The 18,352-nt window shown below is 52.0% G+C and overlaps 6 protein-coding genes across 6 annotated transcripts; 4 read left to right on the top strand and 2 right to left on the bottom strand.

Annotated features, from left to right (window-relative positions):
• BZA05DRAFT_393998 (uncharacterized protein) lies at positions 1 to 3,413 on the bottom strand. Its single transcript, XM_051483287.1, has 5 exons — positions 2,944 to 3,413; positions 2,200 to 2,890; positions 1,284 to 2,123; positions 750 to 1,225; positions 1 to 685 (listed from the first exon to the last, which is right to left on the bottom strand). The coding sequence occupies exons 1-5, from the start codon at positions 3,266 to 3,268 to the stop codon at positions 288 to 290; spliced, it is 2,730 nt and encodes a 909-aa protein (XP_051340866.1). The 5' UTR covers positions 3,269 to 3,413; the 3' UTR covers positions 1 to 287.
• Positions 3,414 to 3,591: 178 nt separating this feature from the next.
• BZA05DRAFT_393997 (uncharacterized protein) lies at positions 3,592 to 5,665 on the top strand. The gene is made up of 3 exons (XM_051483286.1): positions 3,592 to 4,118; positions 4,178 to 4,289; positions 4,337 to 5,665. Exons 1-3 carry the CDS (start codon positions 3,723 to 3,725, stop codon positions 5,551 to 5,553), a joined length of 1,725 nt encoding a protein of 574 aa, XP_051340865.1. The 5' UTR covers positions 3,592 to 3,722; the 3' UTR covers positions 5,554 to 5,665.
• A 2,363-nt stretch (positions 5,666 to 8,028) lies between these two features.
• BZA05DRAFT_335470 (uncharacterized protein) lies at positions 8,029 to 9,905 on the bottom strand (the record flags this gene model as incomplete). Its single annotated transcript, XM_051480769.1, has 2 exons — positions 8,029 to 9,489; positions 9,549 to 9,905. The coding sequence occupies 2 exons, from the start codon at positions 9,903 to 9,905 to the stop codon at positions 8,029 to 8,031; spliced, it is 1,818 nt and encodes a 605-aa protein (XP_051340864.1).
• A 781-nt stretch (positions 9,906 to 10,686) lies between these two features.
• On the top strand, positions 10,687 to 12,814 carry BZA05DRAFT_393992 (uncharacterized protein). The gene is made up of 3 exons (XM_051483285.1): positions 10,687 to 10,887; positions 10,949 to 12,310; positions 12,394 to 12,814. Exons 1-3 carry the CDS (start codon positions 10,851 to 10,853, stop codon positions 12,399 to 12,401), a joined length of 1,407 nt encoding a protein of 468 aa, XP_051340863.1. The 5' UTR covers positions 10,687 to 10,850; the 3' UTR covers positions 12,402 to 12,814.
• Positions 12,815 to 13,587: 773 nt separating this feature from the next.
• Positions 13,588 to 15,246, top strand: BZA05DRAFT_263671 (uncharacterized protein). Its single transcript, XM_051480157.1, has 2 exons — positions 13,588 to 13,756; positions 13,821 to 15,246. The coding sequence occupies exons 1-2, from the start codon at positions 13,720 to 13,722 to the stop codon at positions 15,008 to 15,010; spliced, it is 1,227 nt and encodes a 408-aa protein (XP_051340862.1). The 5' UTR covers positions 13,588 to 13,719; the 3' UTR covers positions 15,011 to 15,246.
• A 1,253-nt stretch (positions 15,247 to 16,499) lies between these two features.
• BZA05DRAFT_263649 (uncharacterized protein) lies at positions 16,500 to 18,104 on the top strand. The gene is made up of 2 exons (XM_051480156.1): positions 16,500 to 17,647; positions 17,726 to 18,104. The coding sequence occupies exons 1-2, from the start codon at positions 16,640 to 16,642 to the stop codon at positions 17,747 to 17,749; spliced, it is 1,032 nt and encodes a 343-aa protein (XP_051340861.1). The 5' UTR covers positions 16,500 to 16,639; the 3' UTR covers positions 17,750 to 18,104.
• The last annotated feature ends 248 nt before the right edge of the window (positions 18,105 to 18,352 follow it).

The following is an 18,352-nucleotide window of genomic DNA, read 5'->3' as shown; positions in this document are numbered from 1 at the left end:
ACCTCTATAATTGTCTCTAGACTTCATCCCCGTCCATTATAATGTACAGTCCACAACCATCTCATTTCCTTCATGAGCAGGCTCCCTATGGCTCAGCTTCCCGACGAGCAGAATCCCCCTTTTTCTTCCTGTCTCTTCTGCGCGAACCCTTAGTCCTCGGTGCTGGCTCCTGATGGTATTGGCCGTCTATATTTTCATCGTCCCACGGTTTTACTTCTGGCGATGGCCGTATAACCGGTGCTTTTCCTTTCCCGCGGATCTCCTACATTCGGTTCGTTAGTAACCTTTCATGGAGGAAACATCAAATAAAAAGAGGGGGGTGGTACTGCAGTCTGAGAGGCGGCCCTCCCCACGGAAATGGTTGGTCGACTAGGACTGGCGTTCCGACTATCCGCCTCCGATATGGCAGGGCTGCGACCCTGAGTAGCCATCTGCTCTACCCTCTCGTAACGTTCCCTAACTTGATCCTTCGGGGTAATGGGGTCGTTCGGCTTCGGGCCTTTCCCATCAAACTCGGCGACCATGAGTTTGATGCGTTCCACGATGGCCTCGGCCACGGGTAGACTTGCCGTTACGACCACCCGTTTCGACGGCGAGTCAGATCGAGGAAATCGCACCACTCGAGATTGCGCTGATTTAGTGACTGGGCCTCCTGATTCTAAAATGATCGTGGCCAGTGTTGCACCTGGAAAGGGATCGGAAACAGAATCAGCTGGAGTCCTATCAGGGGTTTTTATCGAATGACCCACCGCCTGCCCCAATCAACCGGGGGTAGTGCTTCTTATCAACGACGATGGATCGAGTGACCACATCAGCACTGGTTCCAGCATCGGTTCCAGTGGCAGAGCCGGCTACGGCGGTTGGTTTCGGTTCAGGCCGCTTAGCTTGAAGCTCTGGGCTTGGTGTGATGGTAATTTCTGGAGGGTCTGGAGGGCCCGGAGGGTACAAGACGACGTCAGGGGCGTCAGGTTCGGACTGTTTGGTTTGGAGAGGACTAGAAAGGTGTGAAAGATTATCCGGAGTATATGAGCTTGGCCCAATATGGTCGTTGGGTACTGGCGGCCTGTTCGCGAGCTTTGGCAATACGGATCCCACGAGCTGACCCTCAACCGCAGAATGCATGCTTGCTGCAAGAATAGCACTTCCACAGTGGGTACAGAAATTATGGCCGCAATTAGGGCAATCCCGCCTGCTCGATGTGAAGACATCTTCGCAGTTGTGGCATCTGCATCTATGTGAGCGACATTCACAAACGGCACACTCGAATGATCGGGGGTAACTACTGTTGAAATGCAGGGGCTGCCTGTCTGGTGTGTAGATGGTAATAAACCTGATCGTATATTTTCTGATCGAGAAACAAGTCGTAGTCCTCGGTCGAACTAGCTGCGCTTCTGATGCCCACGATTTCCGGCTCGTCTCCTAACATTATCGATATCTCTGCTAAAAGATCCTCCCTCATAACATCTAGGCACTTGCCACTCGCATCATAGGTCTTCACGAGCGAAAATACCCCCTTCTTCCAATCCGGATTATCAACAGACGTTAACAGCTTTGAATACCTTTCATGTATACGATTGAAACATGTTGTCAGCACGCTGGCGACGATTTCTGTACTCCTCCTCCGGGCTTCCATGGTGAGATGATGACCGATCCCCCCATCGCCTTCCTCATCTGTGGAGCTCGCTTCGCCCTCTTCGGAGCTTTCTTCCCATTCGAGGTTGTAGTTCTCCGTCGGCACGACTGCAAGCGAAATCTCTTCCATATGCCTCCCAAGATGCTTGCTTATGCTCCGTTTCGTCTCCGGGATCGTTTCGCGGCATAAGGGGCACACGGTTGTCTGCGTTGCAGGCATAGGTTTTCTCTGCCCGCATTTCCTCACTATTTCGGTGAGCTCGTTATCCGGAATTTCGGTACCGAGATGGGCTGTAAGGTGGTCGCGGAAGGTGTGTTGGTCGTCGAACTCAAGGCCGCAGTCGGTTATGCAAATCCAGCAAGGGAGAGATCGGTGCACGTCGAATTCGTGGTTTACCCATTCAGTGCGAGAGTTGAAGAGATGAGTTACGGGTAGTGGGCATTGTAAGAACGAGCAACTGTAGGGCTGTAGGTCTTTGAATACGTGCTTTCTTCGACACTATCAGTATGCTTCGAACATGGTTTAACATGATAGGATTAGCTCTCATAGGCAAGGGGCAAGCTTACTTCCATCGATACTTCGTTTCGACTCCGTGCAATGTCTCAAAGCACAGATTGCACTGGAAGCTAACACCAGGACCCAATCTCACGGGCGGTGGTGGTATCGTGGTGACTCCAACAACTGCCAGGTCCATGCTGTTAAGTGAACTCATGCTTGCCTCGCTCCTGGCGTAGTTGCGATCATCCTGTAATGTCTGAAGACTCGACGGTATCGAAGCAATACTAGAGCCCATAGTGTACCTGGTTGATGGGGCATATGAGCTAGGGGAATACCCTAGCCCCCCTCCTCCTGCGCTGGGTGGTTCCGGTGGAGCTCTTTCGTGCTTTTCCTTCAATTCCCATATTCGCTTTTTGCGTCGCCCGTTCAACGTTGCCAGACGGTCTACCAGCGCAATGTTGACCTCTGCTGAGGGCCATTTGTCGAGGATGTTGACATACAGCGCTTTGATCTCCGCCGTGCCCGTGGTGATAAGGCCAGGATGTTGATGCTCTCCATTCTCCTCATATTCGATCGGGATCGATTCGAGGAAGGGAGTGAGCTGATATAGCCCGTCATTGAGGATCGAGACATCCTCGAGGGTTTCCAGGAGATCCAACTCATCCTCATCTCCGTCTTCGACAGCTTCGGGGAAGAGATATTCTGCCTTTTCGAGTGTGGATGTGAGGTAGCGAAAGAGGTCGGAATCGCGTTCGACATCTGAGCAATTCGCGTCAACTCATCCGTCCATCACACCGGAATAACGGCCATACATCGACTCAGTTTTCGAGCGATCCCAACGAACTGCACCACGACCGCACCCTGCAACACCGATCCATCCAACAGCTCGTCCAGCCCGCCATCTGCAACGTCGAAGCCAGACCCCCAGATGCGAAATCGCCCCGCCTCGTTTTGGGCCAGAAATGCTTCCTCGGAATCATCGTCACTGACTCTTCCAGACAGGTTAAGGGCGTTGAAGAGGTCACGTATGAGATCGAAAAGCTCCCTGCAAAAGCCGGCGGAGGGCTCACTCTCCTTCGAAGGACCACTGGAGTTGTTGCCGTTGCTATGGTGATGGTCGCGATCGTAGGACACCATTGGAGGTGGAAGTTGGAAGTGGAAGTCGTAGCTGCGGCGCCTGCTCTGCTTTCTCGAAAATCTTCACTCCCCCCGCTCTCTGTAAAGACATCTAGTCGGTTGTGTTTGGTTGTTAGTGGTGGGGCGAAGCGTGCGGGATATGGCAGGCAGCTTTGTGCAAGGATGACAAGCAGGGTACGATCATAATCCTTCGGCAATTTACGAGCCCTTCCATGGGCACAGTCACAAGCGCCCCGCCATGCGCCGCCCCCGCATCGCATCAGGATGCTTGCAAAAAAGGCGCAGCACCCTGCTGCCTAGAACTTCCTGATTCGCAATTGATCGATTGATCGGCGACAGCGTGCCCGACCTCATTCTAGTGTGGCGAAGCTCTGACGAAATACATTGCCGGAAATCGTTCTGATATAACCCCGCTTCGACCTCCACCTCACTTCGCGCTTCCGTCGCCGCCAGTATGGAAGTAACGGGCCTTCTCTTGGGTGCCGTGGGCCTCATAGTCCCAACATATCAGGCGGTACAGTCACTCACGAACCGGATCGCCGCCACCAAGAATTTTCCCCGGAAACTGCGTACCCTCAATGCGCAAATCTCCCTGCAGAAGAAACTCTTCGACAATGAATGCATCCTCCTCTTCTCGTCAGATTTCGACGAGGCCCTGATACGCGAGATGCTGTCGAACGAAGGCCATCCGATGTGGGAAGATCGCGATTTCCAGGAGAAGTTCAAGGCACATCTCGGCGCTTTCTTCGACGAGAGCGTACTACCCTTCGCGATAATTAGAGGGACCATCGAGGAGCTGGAGAAGGAGATCACCAAGGTTACAGTTACCGCCGACAAAGATCAGAAGCTGGTGGGTTGAATTGGCCGGGAATTTTCTCTGGGGAAAAGTTATTAACGAGGTCGGAACAGGCGGGATCGATCAAGAACATGTACAAGAAACTGCATCGGCCATCCGAGACTCCAAATCTTGATGCGCTCTTGACTTTACTGCGAGCCCAACTAGGTGATCTGCTAAACTTGCGTATGTGTCTCTGTGTATCCCGTCGGCTTTCCGGCTAACTCGCGTAGGACGGCAAAGAGAGGCCTCGCAAAAGCGCCGTTACCGCGCCACAGAACCCAAGCCTGTCTTGGCCTCAAAAGCGCCCGTGGCTATAGACCGCATGCCTCAAGTGACGGAGGTGCAAAAAACGGCGAAGCGGGTGTTTGCCGCGATGGCGTCGGTGGTCAACTGCACTTGCCACCGCTTCTACTTCCAGCTGCAATGCGAGTCGGAGAAGGAGGCCGAGATAGAAAGGCTGGAAAATGGAAAACGAATGGAGGTTCAGAACACCAGCTTTAAACTCTTCCTAACACCATCCGGGGTGGAAGAGAAAGTATCCTGCACCTGTCTTTCCGTTCGAACAGACCCGGGTGCCCCAACACCCACCAGCACACCGGCACCACCTCCATACACCAAACTTCCCCCAAAGGAAGCAGCAACAGTTATGAAACCTAAGAAGAAGCTCCAGTTTGTATACGAAACGGATGGCTCCGCTGCCTCGCTCAGCGAAACCCTCACGGACCTTTGCTCTTCCATAAGCTCACTCACTTCTCCCATAAACACCCCCTCTTACCTCGGCGCTCTTCCGAGTACAGACGCCCATCGACACATCTACACCGAGTTCCAAAAACCTTCCGTATCGCGAATATCCCTCCCACGAGTATTTGAGCGCGCGCCATTATCACGGACGCGGTCCATCCTACCTCCCACACGACGCTACCGGCTGGCATGGATCCTCTCTGCCTCCCTCCTCCGCTTCGGCTTCTACACAACCAACTGGTTCCGCGAGAACTGGCGGACTGGCGACATATACTTCATGCAAGACGGCGACTCTTCCGCCGCCTTGGACTTTCCGCACATCTCTGTGCACTTCAACCCATCCACCTCGAAACCCGCTTACAATACCGGCACCTGTCTGGCAAAGAACGAACAACTGTATTCACTCGCAATCGCGCTTATAGAAATTGGGTATGGAGATACCTTGAAGAATCTGTGTATGGAGGGGGAGAAGGGGGAGGCTGCGGAGAAGGAGTGGAATCACGCCAGGGAGTATGCCGGCGCCCAGGGACTCGCTAAGACTATCGACCGCGTTATGGGCCGGCGGTACGGCCTCGTTGTTAGGAGGTGCTTTTATTGCAACTTTGCGATCGATGAGGAGGATCTGACGCCTGCGAGACTACAGAGGGCATTTTATGAAAAGGTTGAGTGTGAACTTAGAGGGTGTATGGTAGAGTTTTCTGGGTAAGGACCAAGCGGAAAATGCAGCTGCGGGGATCTAGAGATGTGAATAATAGATAGATTCCTCAATACTTGATTCACGACAGGACTCAAGACACCAATTAGTCATAAAGAGCATGAAGCCTCAAGTTTTGCAATCGCTTGTCCAATAGGGAGGTTCTGTTGGCCTTTTGTGAACGTGAACGGAACGAAACGGCGGGTATAACCACAGCAACGGGCTGAGGACCTTCTATGTAGAGGATAGGACGAAAAAGCCGTGATGGGTTGTGTCGGTTGCCATCGCTCGCTTCTTCCTGAGGAGCTAGCCAGGCGATCTTGGATGACTCCGATCATAAAACTCCACTACACTTTCTCTATTCCTCATCTCCAGATCGTTTTGTTGGCGATCGCCGAACCGTCGACGAGTATCACAAAAACAGAGCAAGAGGATAAGCAACTAATCCAAGTGCATACTTGCCACCTCAGACGCACAACGGAGTAAGCCAATTCGACTCGCTGACCGTGTTAGCTACTGCTCGTGGCCTGCGTGCTCCGCAATCAACGTCCGCTAAGTGCAAATGTTACCCGGTGATATATAGTGATTTCAACTCATTACTACGAGGTACCTAGCCATAATAGAACACCTTGGGGGGTGGCTACGGACTCCAAATAGGGATCAGGAGTGCGTTCAATTACATGGGGAACCTTCGCCTAAGTCCTGGTGACAGTCAAGGGTTGTCCTCCGCGACTGTCATACTAAAAGCCCCTTCTAATCATGAAAAAAAACGTGGGGTCTGGACGACGTCACCTCCGTCCGGCACTAGCATCTGCGTGTCGCACGTCCTTGCCGCCTAAACTCGCCGTCGCCGCTCCACCTGCGCTTAGTTCTAACGATACGACGCCATCTGAGCCCAATGTCGGAAACACTCGTCTAGAGTCAGGAACACGGAGATATTCCCGCATGGAGACGGCACCATAACCACTGTATCGCCGTCGCGATAGCTACGATGCGTCCGACGTTGTAGCTACGCCGAGCTGCCCGAACTCGCTACCGCGATGCCATCTACGCCCAGTAGTGCGACATGGCGCCATCCGCGTCTATTTTCAACGACACAAACGCCATCCTCGCCCAGAGCCAGGAATATGACAATATCCCCGCTCACAGAGAGCGCGGCAACCGCTGTGTCGCCGTCACGATGGCCACTATGTGCGCGATGCGACAGCTACGACAAGGCCAGGCTTCAACCTTGGTGAAGACTTATCGGCACTGAATGACTTTTCAACCATCACCCATCGCCACAGCCACAGCCACAGCGACAGCCACTGGCCGTGACTGATCTCCTTTACCCCAAGTTCGTGCCTCGGGAAAATGAGCGAGAAGTCCCGTTCTGCTTGTTTGTGGTTGGGAACAGTGATGGGGGCTTCCCCGGCTTCCCCGGCTTCTCATTCCAACCTAATCGATTACCAATGAATCTGACCCGTAGTTATGAAACTTTGGGCGGCGCAGCATGCCGAGCGCCAGGTAAACAGATAGCATTCACAGCGACGTTATCCGGTAACCAGAACAGACCAAAGCGAAAACTATCGCGAGTGACACACTATGATCATCCGATCACCAGATCTGCATACCTACTACATACCTACTGCATACCGTAGTTTCAACGTCCAATCCACCTCGTCTGCTGAAGCCTCCGGTTCGCCGAACGAATTGTTCTCTTCTGCCCGATAGGCACCTACCGGTACCCTTCCCGTAAATGATCCCCACGAGTAACTGTTCTGCCAGCCTGTGGTATAGTAGATGATGAACACCGTCATCCGACGGCGGAATTCACTAAGGCGACCCCGGCCTTCACTTAGCTAGTCTTGGAGCATGCGAACATCCACACACTACTAATAAGAACTACCTTAACCTTGCCTCCGCCATTGCCATTTATTACCGTCGCCATTCCCAGTCCGGGACGAGTCCTGGGGATTTTCAGCTCGTTCGGTGGATGTAGGACATAGGGAACATACCTGAGAGGAAAGTCGCCGGAGAAGAAAGTGAGCGAGGTACAGCTTGCCTAACCCATGGAGTCTGCACACCACCATCCGGTCGAGTATAACGTAAGTACCTTAGGTAGTTGGATAGGGACTGGAGGTATGGCACAGGGCAGAACGGACGAGATCCCAGGGACTCATTTTGAACGGGGCATGCTCAGTTAACTTCATGAATCATAGCAACGACAATAACCGCTTCCTGTCGCCTCCTTCGCATTAAAAATGAACCTTGCTGAACCCCCCTTGCCCCCAGACACGATAGATCGTGCGACTTGCAAGATAACTATTGGATAACCATATGATACGAGAAACAAACGCAAACAAAGCAGACACACATAACGCAATCAAATCAAGCAGATCACAACGCCAACCCACACATAGCGAGGCTGCAAAAAAAAAACTCAATCACGACTTCTACCACTTTTCTGGCCATACACAGATATGCTTCTTCCGGGCGAAACCAGCTTTATGACTTCCTCGGCAAAGGTGGCGGCAACATCAGGCCTCCTTTGCCTTTACCCGAATCCTGCTTCTTCGCAGGCGGCAACATGCTCCCAGATCCCACCTGCGTGAACGTTCCTCCACTGAAATACCTTTCCTCCTCTGCTGCCGCCTTCCTCTTACGCTCCTCCTGCTTCTTGGGATCAATAAGTTCGATGCCCTGGAACGGGGTGAACGCAAGCGAAGACGCGGTTCCACTCGCGGAACCACTCGTACCCGCCATGATGCCTCTTCCGCCCAGTGCTGCCAATCCGGGTGCGTGGTTGGAAGACGAAGAACCGCGCAGGAGACTCTGTGCGCCACCAGCAACACTGCCGACTCCAGCCCAACCAGGATTGTTCTTTCCAAGCTTGGCACGCGTGCGTTGATCGACTTGCAATGCCCTGACTCGGCCGTTCTGTTGCTGGCCGATCATCCCCATGCCCTTAGTGGAGTCGCCGATGCCGTAGCTGGTCTCCTCCTCCTGCCGGCCGAATGCCATCCGGTTCTGCGCCTTCCGGAGATCCGTCATGGCGGTTGCTTCCTTTGCCTTTCTAGCTCTCCGTCCACCACGTTTCCGAGACGGCTTGTCATCCGGTGCCGGAAGTGCCCGGGTTCCTTTATTGGGCGGTGGGATTGTGAGCTTCTCCAATTTTTCGAGAACCTGTTCCTTCAGCTCCTCTCCCTGTGAGCCGTCGGGGGACGAATGTGAGAAGTCGATCCGACTTGCCAGAACGACTTTGGCGGCGACGATCCGCATGGCCTGCCTCTTCAAGTCATTCGGGATTTGTCGGATTACGGGAGAGTGGTAGAGATAGCCCTGCTGTCGGATACCGATGTTCGTAGCGAGACCAGCCTGGGTGTTGCGTTTTGAGCCCAACGCAGCAATGTTGCACGAGGGGGTGGCGGCTAAGCCGCGGAGACCACCTGCAAAGTTAATGAGCTGTGCGGCAGTTTGGGAGCCAATGATAGCTGAGGTGTTGGGCGCGAAGATGGACATGCGTGACTCAACGTATGCCGTGATGGTTCGCTTTGCGCTATCCAGCGCCAATGACATATCTGCGGCTCGCATAATAGTCGCGAGCTCTTTTTCTGTCAACGGCCGTCCAGCGTTGGTCGTAGCTTCAACAGTAACAATCATGAGTGTCGGTCCGTCAAGAACAGATCGCAGCTTGTGTCCATTTTGTTCCTCCAAAGCTTTAATATCGAGATTGTTTCCGATTATCGAAACGCATTTGGCGTAGTCAAGAGGGTTTTGCACAAGAGTTTCGAGCTCCGGGAAGCGGATCGCGTAATGGTCGCGAATGAACTTGTGAACCAAGATGATTTCATTATCGATTGATACTGCGTGGGCGTTTGATTCCACCAGCAGCTTGTATTCGGGGTTATCTTCGACATTTCCTAGGGAAGTTTGTGTTGGAGGCAGCGACTTGTAGTGATTGATTCTCTACTTTCACGTCAGTAATCACCTCAGCAGTGCCACAGCCGGAAAGGGGGGATGATCACCTCCAAAACCGGTTCAAGGACTTTCATCAGTCCCGCGACGCTCCGGACATCGTCTACATCAACTAGGTGCATGCTCTCGACCTTCGCCTTTGTCGTCTCCTCGTCGTCGTCTATCGACAACTCTCCCTTCCCTTTCGTTTGTCCCAGCCGCTCCATCCCTGTCATCTCTTCGTCTTCGTCATTGCCGGGCCCTTGGTCGCCATCGAGTTCCATCAAGTCGCGCGATCTGGAGTGACGGCCATTAGGCTGGTCGATAAGGTCGTTGGAAATCTCGGGAGTACCATTCTCGTCAACCTCCTCCTCATCAGAGTCGTTGAAATCGGCAAGTAAGTCGGCGGCTAACGACGATTCGGCCATGGTGCGCGTGGTGATTGGTGATAAGTTTCGGTGCAGGTAACAGGCGAGGTCGCGAGGTGGAAACACAAGGGTTGAAGAACAATTGAGGTAGTAACTGCAAAGCTAGTTTGGATTATAGATAGGCTTGGCAGCGCCACGTGATAGCAGAATCCTGCGACAGCTCTCCGCTGACTAACTAAGTGCATGAGTGATATCTGTTGAATAGCTCTGCCTGTCGACAGACTTTAAAGGTTCTTCGCCGGGAGACCCTTTAGAGTAGAGTACATCGACTGGGTAAGTCCAATGCGCCCAAAAAGCGCCCGATAGAAGTACCTAGGGCCCCGAAAAATACCACGAAACCTAACCAGTGGATAATCGGTCAGTTACGACCCGACGAACAAGTGATCCTTACAAGGAATCGAAGGCAACGGTCCAACCCATTTCTCCTATCCCGCGGACATGTCTACGCAGGCGTCAACATCATCATACCGAACATTCCATCTCGAAAGGGCCGACGAACCCATCCATTTTATGGGGGATGAGCGGTGAATAATCAAGGTTCTAGTAACTGCGAGTTTTTGTAATCTTGAGGCCTTAGAGATTTCCACCGTGCTTTATGGTTCATCTTACCGGAAATCCCACGGTCTTTTGAGAAACACACCCAACCCGGGTGAAAGAAATGATTATGCACCGGTTACCAAGTACTTCATTGGCCGATGCAACGGCTGCGGGACGGCCACAGCGTCATATCCCACGGTGACACAGCATGAGGGGCTTATGCTGCAGCCTCCAGCTCTCATGGCTCGACTCAGGGCTGGTCAGTCAACCTTTCTGTACCTACTCTACATACCCGAGCCCAACGTGATCCGATCTCCTCTCCACATTAGGATCGAACCATCACCCCTCAACTATCTCATATACCTCTCTACAACCACTCACCGAAGACATCCCGCCCACAAAACTACTATGGCCGATATTATGGGATACCGAGAGCAAATCATGGGTGCGTGCACATGCATCCCACCAAGATACGCGGTTATAGGCGCCTAAATTAAGCCCGACAGCGAACTGCAAGCTCCTCTACCCAGGCAAGGAGTTTATTATTGCCACGACGTATGGGCGCACCGGCACAATGACGTCATTTATCAGGGAGACGGGAACAAGGTCCATGTTCTGGAACGATTCTCCAGTATCGGTTGGGCTGCACACCCGTTTTACAATCAATTCTCTCTCAGGTTTGATGGGTCAGACCGAAACACTACTTGCCGATAAGATTGACGAGGATCTACAGATTGAACGGAAGATCGATGAGGAGATCGCTGGAGAATACGAGAAGCTTACGGATGGGATCGATGACGAAGACGTGAAGGCCGAAGTGCATGCGCAGTTACGGAAACGTGAAGAAGCAAGAGTGTTGAAGGAGAGAGCAGAACGCAAGAAGATGATCCAAGACAAGGCAAAAGCGATTACGCAGATTTTGGAAGGCAAGGAGAGTACTGCGCAGGCAACCGAGACGGCTCCCGACCACGAAATCGTCATTTCTGCCGATGGTGACGAGTCGTCGGGCGCAGAGGAAGCCTCTACCGAGGATAGTACTGCGCAGGCAATCGAGACGGCTCCCGGCCATCAAACCGCTCTTTCTGACTATAGTGCCCTGCGCGCGGATGGAGAGGAAAGGATTCCTCGAGGAGGCATGTTGATATCTGAAGCGGCTACGGAAACGGAGAACATCACGGGCTCGCTACAGCATCCCCCAGACAACGGATCGGCTTCCGAGCAGCAACAGCTTACCACTCTTACCACTCCCGAAGAGGTGCTGGTGTCTGCGGCTGTAGGGCTTTACGCCGCAAAGCTCCTAAGAGGGATTGAAGTGATCAAGAAGCTGAGGGCTGAGAATTCAGAGTTCTGTGTCGAGCGCAGCGCGCTCATGGCCGAGATCGAGTCTCTGAAACGGAATGCCACAGAACAATGTGCACAGCACCAAGTCGTTCAGGCCGAGCTCAGCGAATTGAAGACCGCACTACGGGAACGCGATAATGAGACCGCACTGGAACGGGAACTAGGGTGTGAATCCTGGGCCAGAGCAGTATTTCAATTGCAAACGAGGAACGATTGCCTTACGGAGACATTGACCAGCGGCAACACACGGGCTTCAGCCGCGTTGGCTCGCGCTTCAGCTGCGCAGGCTCGCCAGGCCAAACTCGAAACTGAGTTGCTATCGTGGCGACGATATTTCGAGATGCGCTCTTTTCGAACTGACATCTCCGGACCCGAACGAGCACACTGCGCTTCTGCTGTCTGTACGACCCAAAACGTTCTGTGGCCCGAAATAGAGGCGGCTCCTCCAAGTTCCGCGAGCTCAGTGACAGACGGAGCAGACACACCCTCGACTGTGACGACAGAGTATATAATAAAAAATTACCTATGTCAGTTGCTCTACACCTCCTCTCCTTCCGTCTCCTTCTGGCTACTACCCCATGATTATTCGTACTAATGGATCTGCCTGCAGTGCTGTAGACGCATACCGAAGGATAGGTTTGACTCAGTGATTCTAAATATATATCCGACGATTTCTCATCAGATTTTAACTACTGCGTGCGTGTTATTTGGGAATTTAATGATCGACGATAATCTTTCTTGTTTTGGTCTGTTTTCTTACAATGATTCTCCGCTTCTCTTGTTCTTCTGTCATGCTTGCTTCAATTTGTAAGTGCTTCTAGGGATTTTTGCCAGCAGAGTATTTTTTATCACAACATTCAGTTGCATGCGAACTATCCAGATGATGGCAATATACGCACTTTCTGGGTTTTCCTTCTCCCCCAGTCACCGAAGGCACTGGCCCGCCGATGGGGCAACTTCAATTTGAATTGGTTTTCTAGTTCAAATGAATCGTTGACCAAGTAGATTTGGGCATTGTACCTAGTTGGCATCGTGGATTCTGCTTATCCGGTTGATCATGCGAATCGGAAATCTGGTTCAAGGTGTCATTCTGGATAGCTTTAGAGATTCAGGAATGGCGGCTATTCCAACTTTTCTCAACGACCTCGCTTGCGCTCAGCTGCGATGCACGATTATTGGTGGCCTACATACACTCGCTTCACTTCGACTCATACCATCGAGGCCTCGCTCGTGTGCGCCATTTGATCCCACTTTGCCGGTCAAACTGTTTGGCTGCTTCTCACCGGCAAACCAAACTACCTTGTTAGCTCCTTATTTATACAGCTCGGTTCATATTCCCTTCATCATAGTCGGTTGCATGCAGTTTGGACAGATTTTCAAACCGGTCAGCACTGCTGGTATGTAATTAGGTCTGGACATCCGTAGTATTACTATTTGGGTCTGTTGGGAAGGAGCTCGGCTTCAATGGAGTTCTGCATCGGACTAGATACTGGAGCTGCCGTGTGGACTCGGGACCGGGGCTGGGGTCGGAATTATCCTTCTGTACGGTATAAACCAGCGCGGTGAAGAAGCATCGTTGGGACTCATGCGCGCTCGATATCCTTGGGAGCTGATCTTACCGGCGGGTTACACGGACAGGGCATGGGAAATCGACCCGGTGAAGTAGATAGGTGCTCCAATTATGCACTGCGTACCGGTATGTAACCAGCACCGAACTACTCTATACGCCGTTGCGTTTTTTGCTTTTTCGTCGGTCACCGATGCGCGGTAAACTGCGGGTCGAGCACAGCGTCATATATAATCTACCAGACAGTGCCACAGCAGCAGGCTGCGGACTCGTCTCCAACCCTCACGATCAAACCATCACCCCCTCACAACTATCCCATACACCTCTCCGCAACCGCTCACCGCAAACTTCCCGCCTACCAAAACTACGATGGCCGATATCATAGGATACCGAGAGCAAATCCTAGGTGAGTGCACATACAAACATCTGCCCAGCTCGCGAGAATACGGCGCCTAACTCGGGCACGACAGCAAACTGCAAGATCCTCTACCCAGACAAGAAGTTGATTCTTGCTACTACGTGGACAATGGTCAGACATCACCACGGATGGACGGCATATCTCATCGAGGAAGGATCAGCATCCGTATTTCAGGAGAAATCTCTGGCCGTGCCCCCGCTCCAAGGAGGCACAACCGTTACTCTCGCAAGCCTGTTGAACAGGACCGAACAACTGCTTGCTACTGAGCACCAGGAGAGTCTACAGATTTCACAGATGATCGACGAGGCGATCGTAGACAACTACGAGGAGCTCACGTATGATATCGATGATGAAGATGTGAAGGCCGAAGTGCATGCGCAGCTACAGAAACGTGAAGAAGCAAGGGTGTTGAAGGAGAGGGCAGATCGCAAGAAGGAGATACAAGACAAGGCGAAGGCGCTTGTGCGGATGCTGGGAGGCGAGGATAACGGTGCGCAGACAATCAGAACGGTAGCCGACGAAGACCGTGCCGAGAGTGCTATGCCGGCAGATGCTGAGACAAGGGTCGACAGTGAGCACGAGGAGTTGGCACCAACATCGGAGATGGAATTAGAGAGCTTCGCGAGTTCGATGCAGCATCCTCCAAGCGACGGATCGGCTCCCGGGCAACCACAGCTTACCACACCTGATGAGATGGTGGTATCCGCGGCCGTAGGGCCATACGCCGCAAAGCTCCTGAGAGGGATAGAGGTCATTGAGAAGCTGAGAGCGGAGAACGCAGAATGCAACGCCGAGCGCAGCATGCTGAGGACCAAGATTGAATCCCTGGAATTGCAAGCCACGCAACGGGAGCAAGATGGTGAGGCTCAACGGGAGCACGAGAATGAGACCGAACGTGAACGGGAACTGGAATGCGAATCCTGGGCCAGAGCAGTGTCTCAGCTACAAACGAGGAATGATCGCCTCGTCGAAGCATTAGCCAGAGCCAACACACGGACTTTAATCGCGCAAGCTTGGAAGGACAAGTTCGAAGCTGCGTTAAAATCATGGCAACGATATTTTGAGATACGTTCCCTCAGGATTGACATCTCCGGATCTGAGCGAGCACAATGTGCTTCTGCTGCCGATTCCATTCAGGATGTGCTTTCCCCCGAATTCGATACGGCTGCTCCAAGTTCCGCCAGTTCGGACACTGAGGGTGCACACACACCTTCGACTGAAACCACAGTCTCGCCATGGTAGACGACGTGTGTAAGTAATTTCTTTCTTTTGTTCGTCGTTTCTTTCCCACATATCGTCATCAGAGCTAAAGAATCTGGTTGGTATGTTCTAGACTCGTGCAGAGGGGTCGGTCCAATGGATTTCTCTACATCTCGTATGTTACATATTAACTACGATCTTAGTGTTTTGGAGCATTTCATAAGTAACGATGACCTGTCTTGGTTTTTGTCCGTTATCCTCCAATGCTTCTTTCTTTGTCGGTTCCTGTCGGTTACTGTCGGTTACTGTCGGTTCCTGTCGGAACGCTTCAGTCGGTTATCTCTTCTAAGTACTATGCGTCGTTATTAGTGTGTTCTATTGATGATTGAGGATCATGGCAACATAAGAAGCACGTTTCCTGTTCTCAGTCTGTGAGGTGGATTTAGTTATATCGTGAGACTATGCGCGTCTCATTCGATGGTCCATGATTCTATGTAGGTATGACCGGACGGATCAGGGATGCGAGTGGTAACGTGAGTTCGTCCCACGCTCGCGCGTGGGGCATCCGTAGGAATGGCGAGCACCAGTTATTCAGCCATCGCTAGAGGGGGTCAAAATGTGTTCCATGGAGGAGAAGAATAGATACGGGATTGCGAAGTGCACCCGGGAAAAACATGAAAGGTCGGGAGGCGGGCAGTCGGGTCGCCGAGAGCCTGTGCCGCAGAAATTGAATACACTCGCATTAATCGAATGGATTAGGTCGGGAGGAGTTTGAAGACGGGTACATACTAAGAGACACATTCAAAGATGGTGGCTGTTGACGCCGCGGTTAAGGTGGTAGGTAGGAGGCAATCTAACGAGTGATATATAATGTCCCAATGCCCAGTTCCCTACTCTGATTACAATGTACACGCTACCAACTAAGATGTACTTGCTCCATCTTCTATTTCCCTCGGCCCTTTCACGGTGGTTCCAGCAAACAGATCATTTATTCATATATTCCATTATCCACCCACTGGCCTCTATACTTCGAGTTCGTGTCTTTAACTACTATGATAAGCTGGTAACACAGCATGAAGATGAGCCGCCACCGCGTCTCCAACACTTGGGACGATCCTACCTAGCTCTTGCATCTCGACACCTCATACCCTCCATACCACAAACTCACCACAACCTCTCCACAACCGCTCACCGAAAATCATTCAACCTACAAAATCACGATGGCCGACATTGCGGAACTCCAAGAGCAAATTTCAATGAACGGACACAAAGAACTCCGAAAGTAACTCATGGGTGCGTGCACATACTACTACATCATCCGCCCCCAGCTCCCGCAGACATAGGCACCTAACTCCAGCCCAATAGCAAACTACGAAATACTCTACCCGGACAGGCCTATGCTCATTGTTAAATCTGGGCACAGTAGGGATCGCGATACACGTAGGGGTACTTGTTGGAACTATTGCATGGCACATCTCGTCGAGAAAGGATTAACGGCTCCGTCTTGGGTATCGTCTGTAATCTTCTCCAGCGATCCGGTGCTGGATAAGGGTTTGAGGTGCAGCGCAACCTACAGCTGTCTTGCAAACCTGTTGGGAAAGACCGAATATCAGCTTAATATTGAGTACCAGGAGGGTAATCGGATTGAAAAGATGGTCTCTGGTGCGACAAATGACAACTGCTGGGCGCTCACGGATGGTATCGATGACAAAGAGGTGGAGTCTGAATTTTTTATGGAAACGTGAAGAAGCAAGAATCGTGAAGGAGAGGGTGGAGCGCCAGAAGGAGATCCAAGACAAGGCGAAGGCGCTTGTGCGGATGCTGGAAGACAAGGATACCAATGCCCACACGAACGAAACGGCCTCCGACGATCACACCGCTCACCCCGACCACAGTGTCCCGCCGGTGGAATCGGCCGAAATGAGTGATGACGGTGACGATGTGCTTGTGTTTTCGGATTCGTCCGAAATGAGTGATGACGGTGACGATGTGGTTGCGTCTACGGAATCGGAGAACATCACGGGCCCGCTGCAGCATACCCCAGGCAACGGATCGACTCCCGAGCAGCAACAGCTTACCACCCCCGAAGAGGCGCTGGTCTCTGCGGCCGTGGGGCCTTCCGCCGCAAAGCTCCTCGGAGGGATTGAGTCGATCAAGAAGTTGAGCGCTGCAAACGCAGAGTACATCACCGAGCGCAGTGTGCTCATGGCCGACTCAATCAAGTCCCTGAAACGTGATGCGACAGAACATTGTACACAGAACCAAGCCGTTCTAGCTGCGCTTGAGGGATTGGATGCTGTACCACAGGAGCGCTATAAGGATGCCGAACGGGAGCGAGAAGTGGAATGGGCAAGCGCAGTGTCTAAACTACAAACGAGGAATGATCGCCTAGCAGAGGAATTGAATAATGCCAATACACGAGCCTCGGCCGTACAGGCTCAAGCTTTAGCTCGCCAGGCCACACTCGAAGCTGAGTTGATATCATGGCAACGTTATTTCGAGATGCGTTCTCTCAGATTCGACATCTCCCGTACCGAACGAGCACACGGTGCTTCTGCCGTTGACGCCATTCAAAAAGCGCCGTGGCCTGGAACCGAGGCTGTTCCAAGTTCCACGAGCTCTGTGGTTGACGGGGCGCACACACCCTCGACTGTGACGACAGATTTGTCGACAATATATGTATGTCTGTCACTCGGTTTTTCCTTCCTCTTCCGCCCAAGAACATCTGAGCTAACAGATTCTGTTGCTATGCTCCAGACGCACATGGAAGTTCTGATTTGACTCTTCGTCTCGCGGTGTCTCTTGCTATATTCATATGTACCTTCATTCCTATCCTCCACAGTCTTCTAGTTTCTAGGTATTCGTTTCTGGGTATACTTGGATATACCTATCACAACAGCTCGTCTTATTTATTCGAAAGTTTCCTACAATGCGTCCTTTCTTCGCATGTCTTGGTTTATGCTTTTCATTATTGGATCTTCTCTAGGTTCGTCGACGGTCGTTGGTCGGTCTGTTTGGGTGCTGTATCTACGTTTTGATTATTTTTAGCAATCAGGTCTACATACTTTAGGCAACCTTTTTATGCATCGTATTTACTCGAGAATCATGCATCACACGCGTGGAAATTGATTGTGCACACCTCACGAGCTGTGACGAACACCAAGAAGTAAATTACCCACACATTGTGAAGAATACCACGCTCGCCGCTGGAATCCATGCGCGCCCATAGACCGAGAGCCATGTTCCTACAAAGCAGTAATGGGCCGATCCGACGTGCCTAGTAGTGCCTGCCATAGGTAAAGTACCATGACAAAAAGGATTGGACAAAGCCCGTTTTACACCAAAAATGCCCATTTTCATGCAACCCAAACATACTTACCCTCC

The sequence above is a fragment of the Tricharina praecox genome, assembly GCF_024521635.1.
Source record: "Tricharina praecox strain CBS 144465 chromosome Unknown BZA05scaffold_8, whole genome shotgun sequence".
Classification (NCBI taxonomy): domain Eukaryota; kingdom Fungi; phylum Ascomycota; class Pezizomycetes; order Pezizales; family Pyronemataceae; genus Tricharina; species Tricharina praecox.
This window is presented reverse-complemented; position numbering and strand designations above follow the sequence as displayed.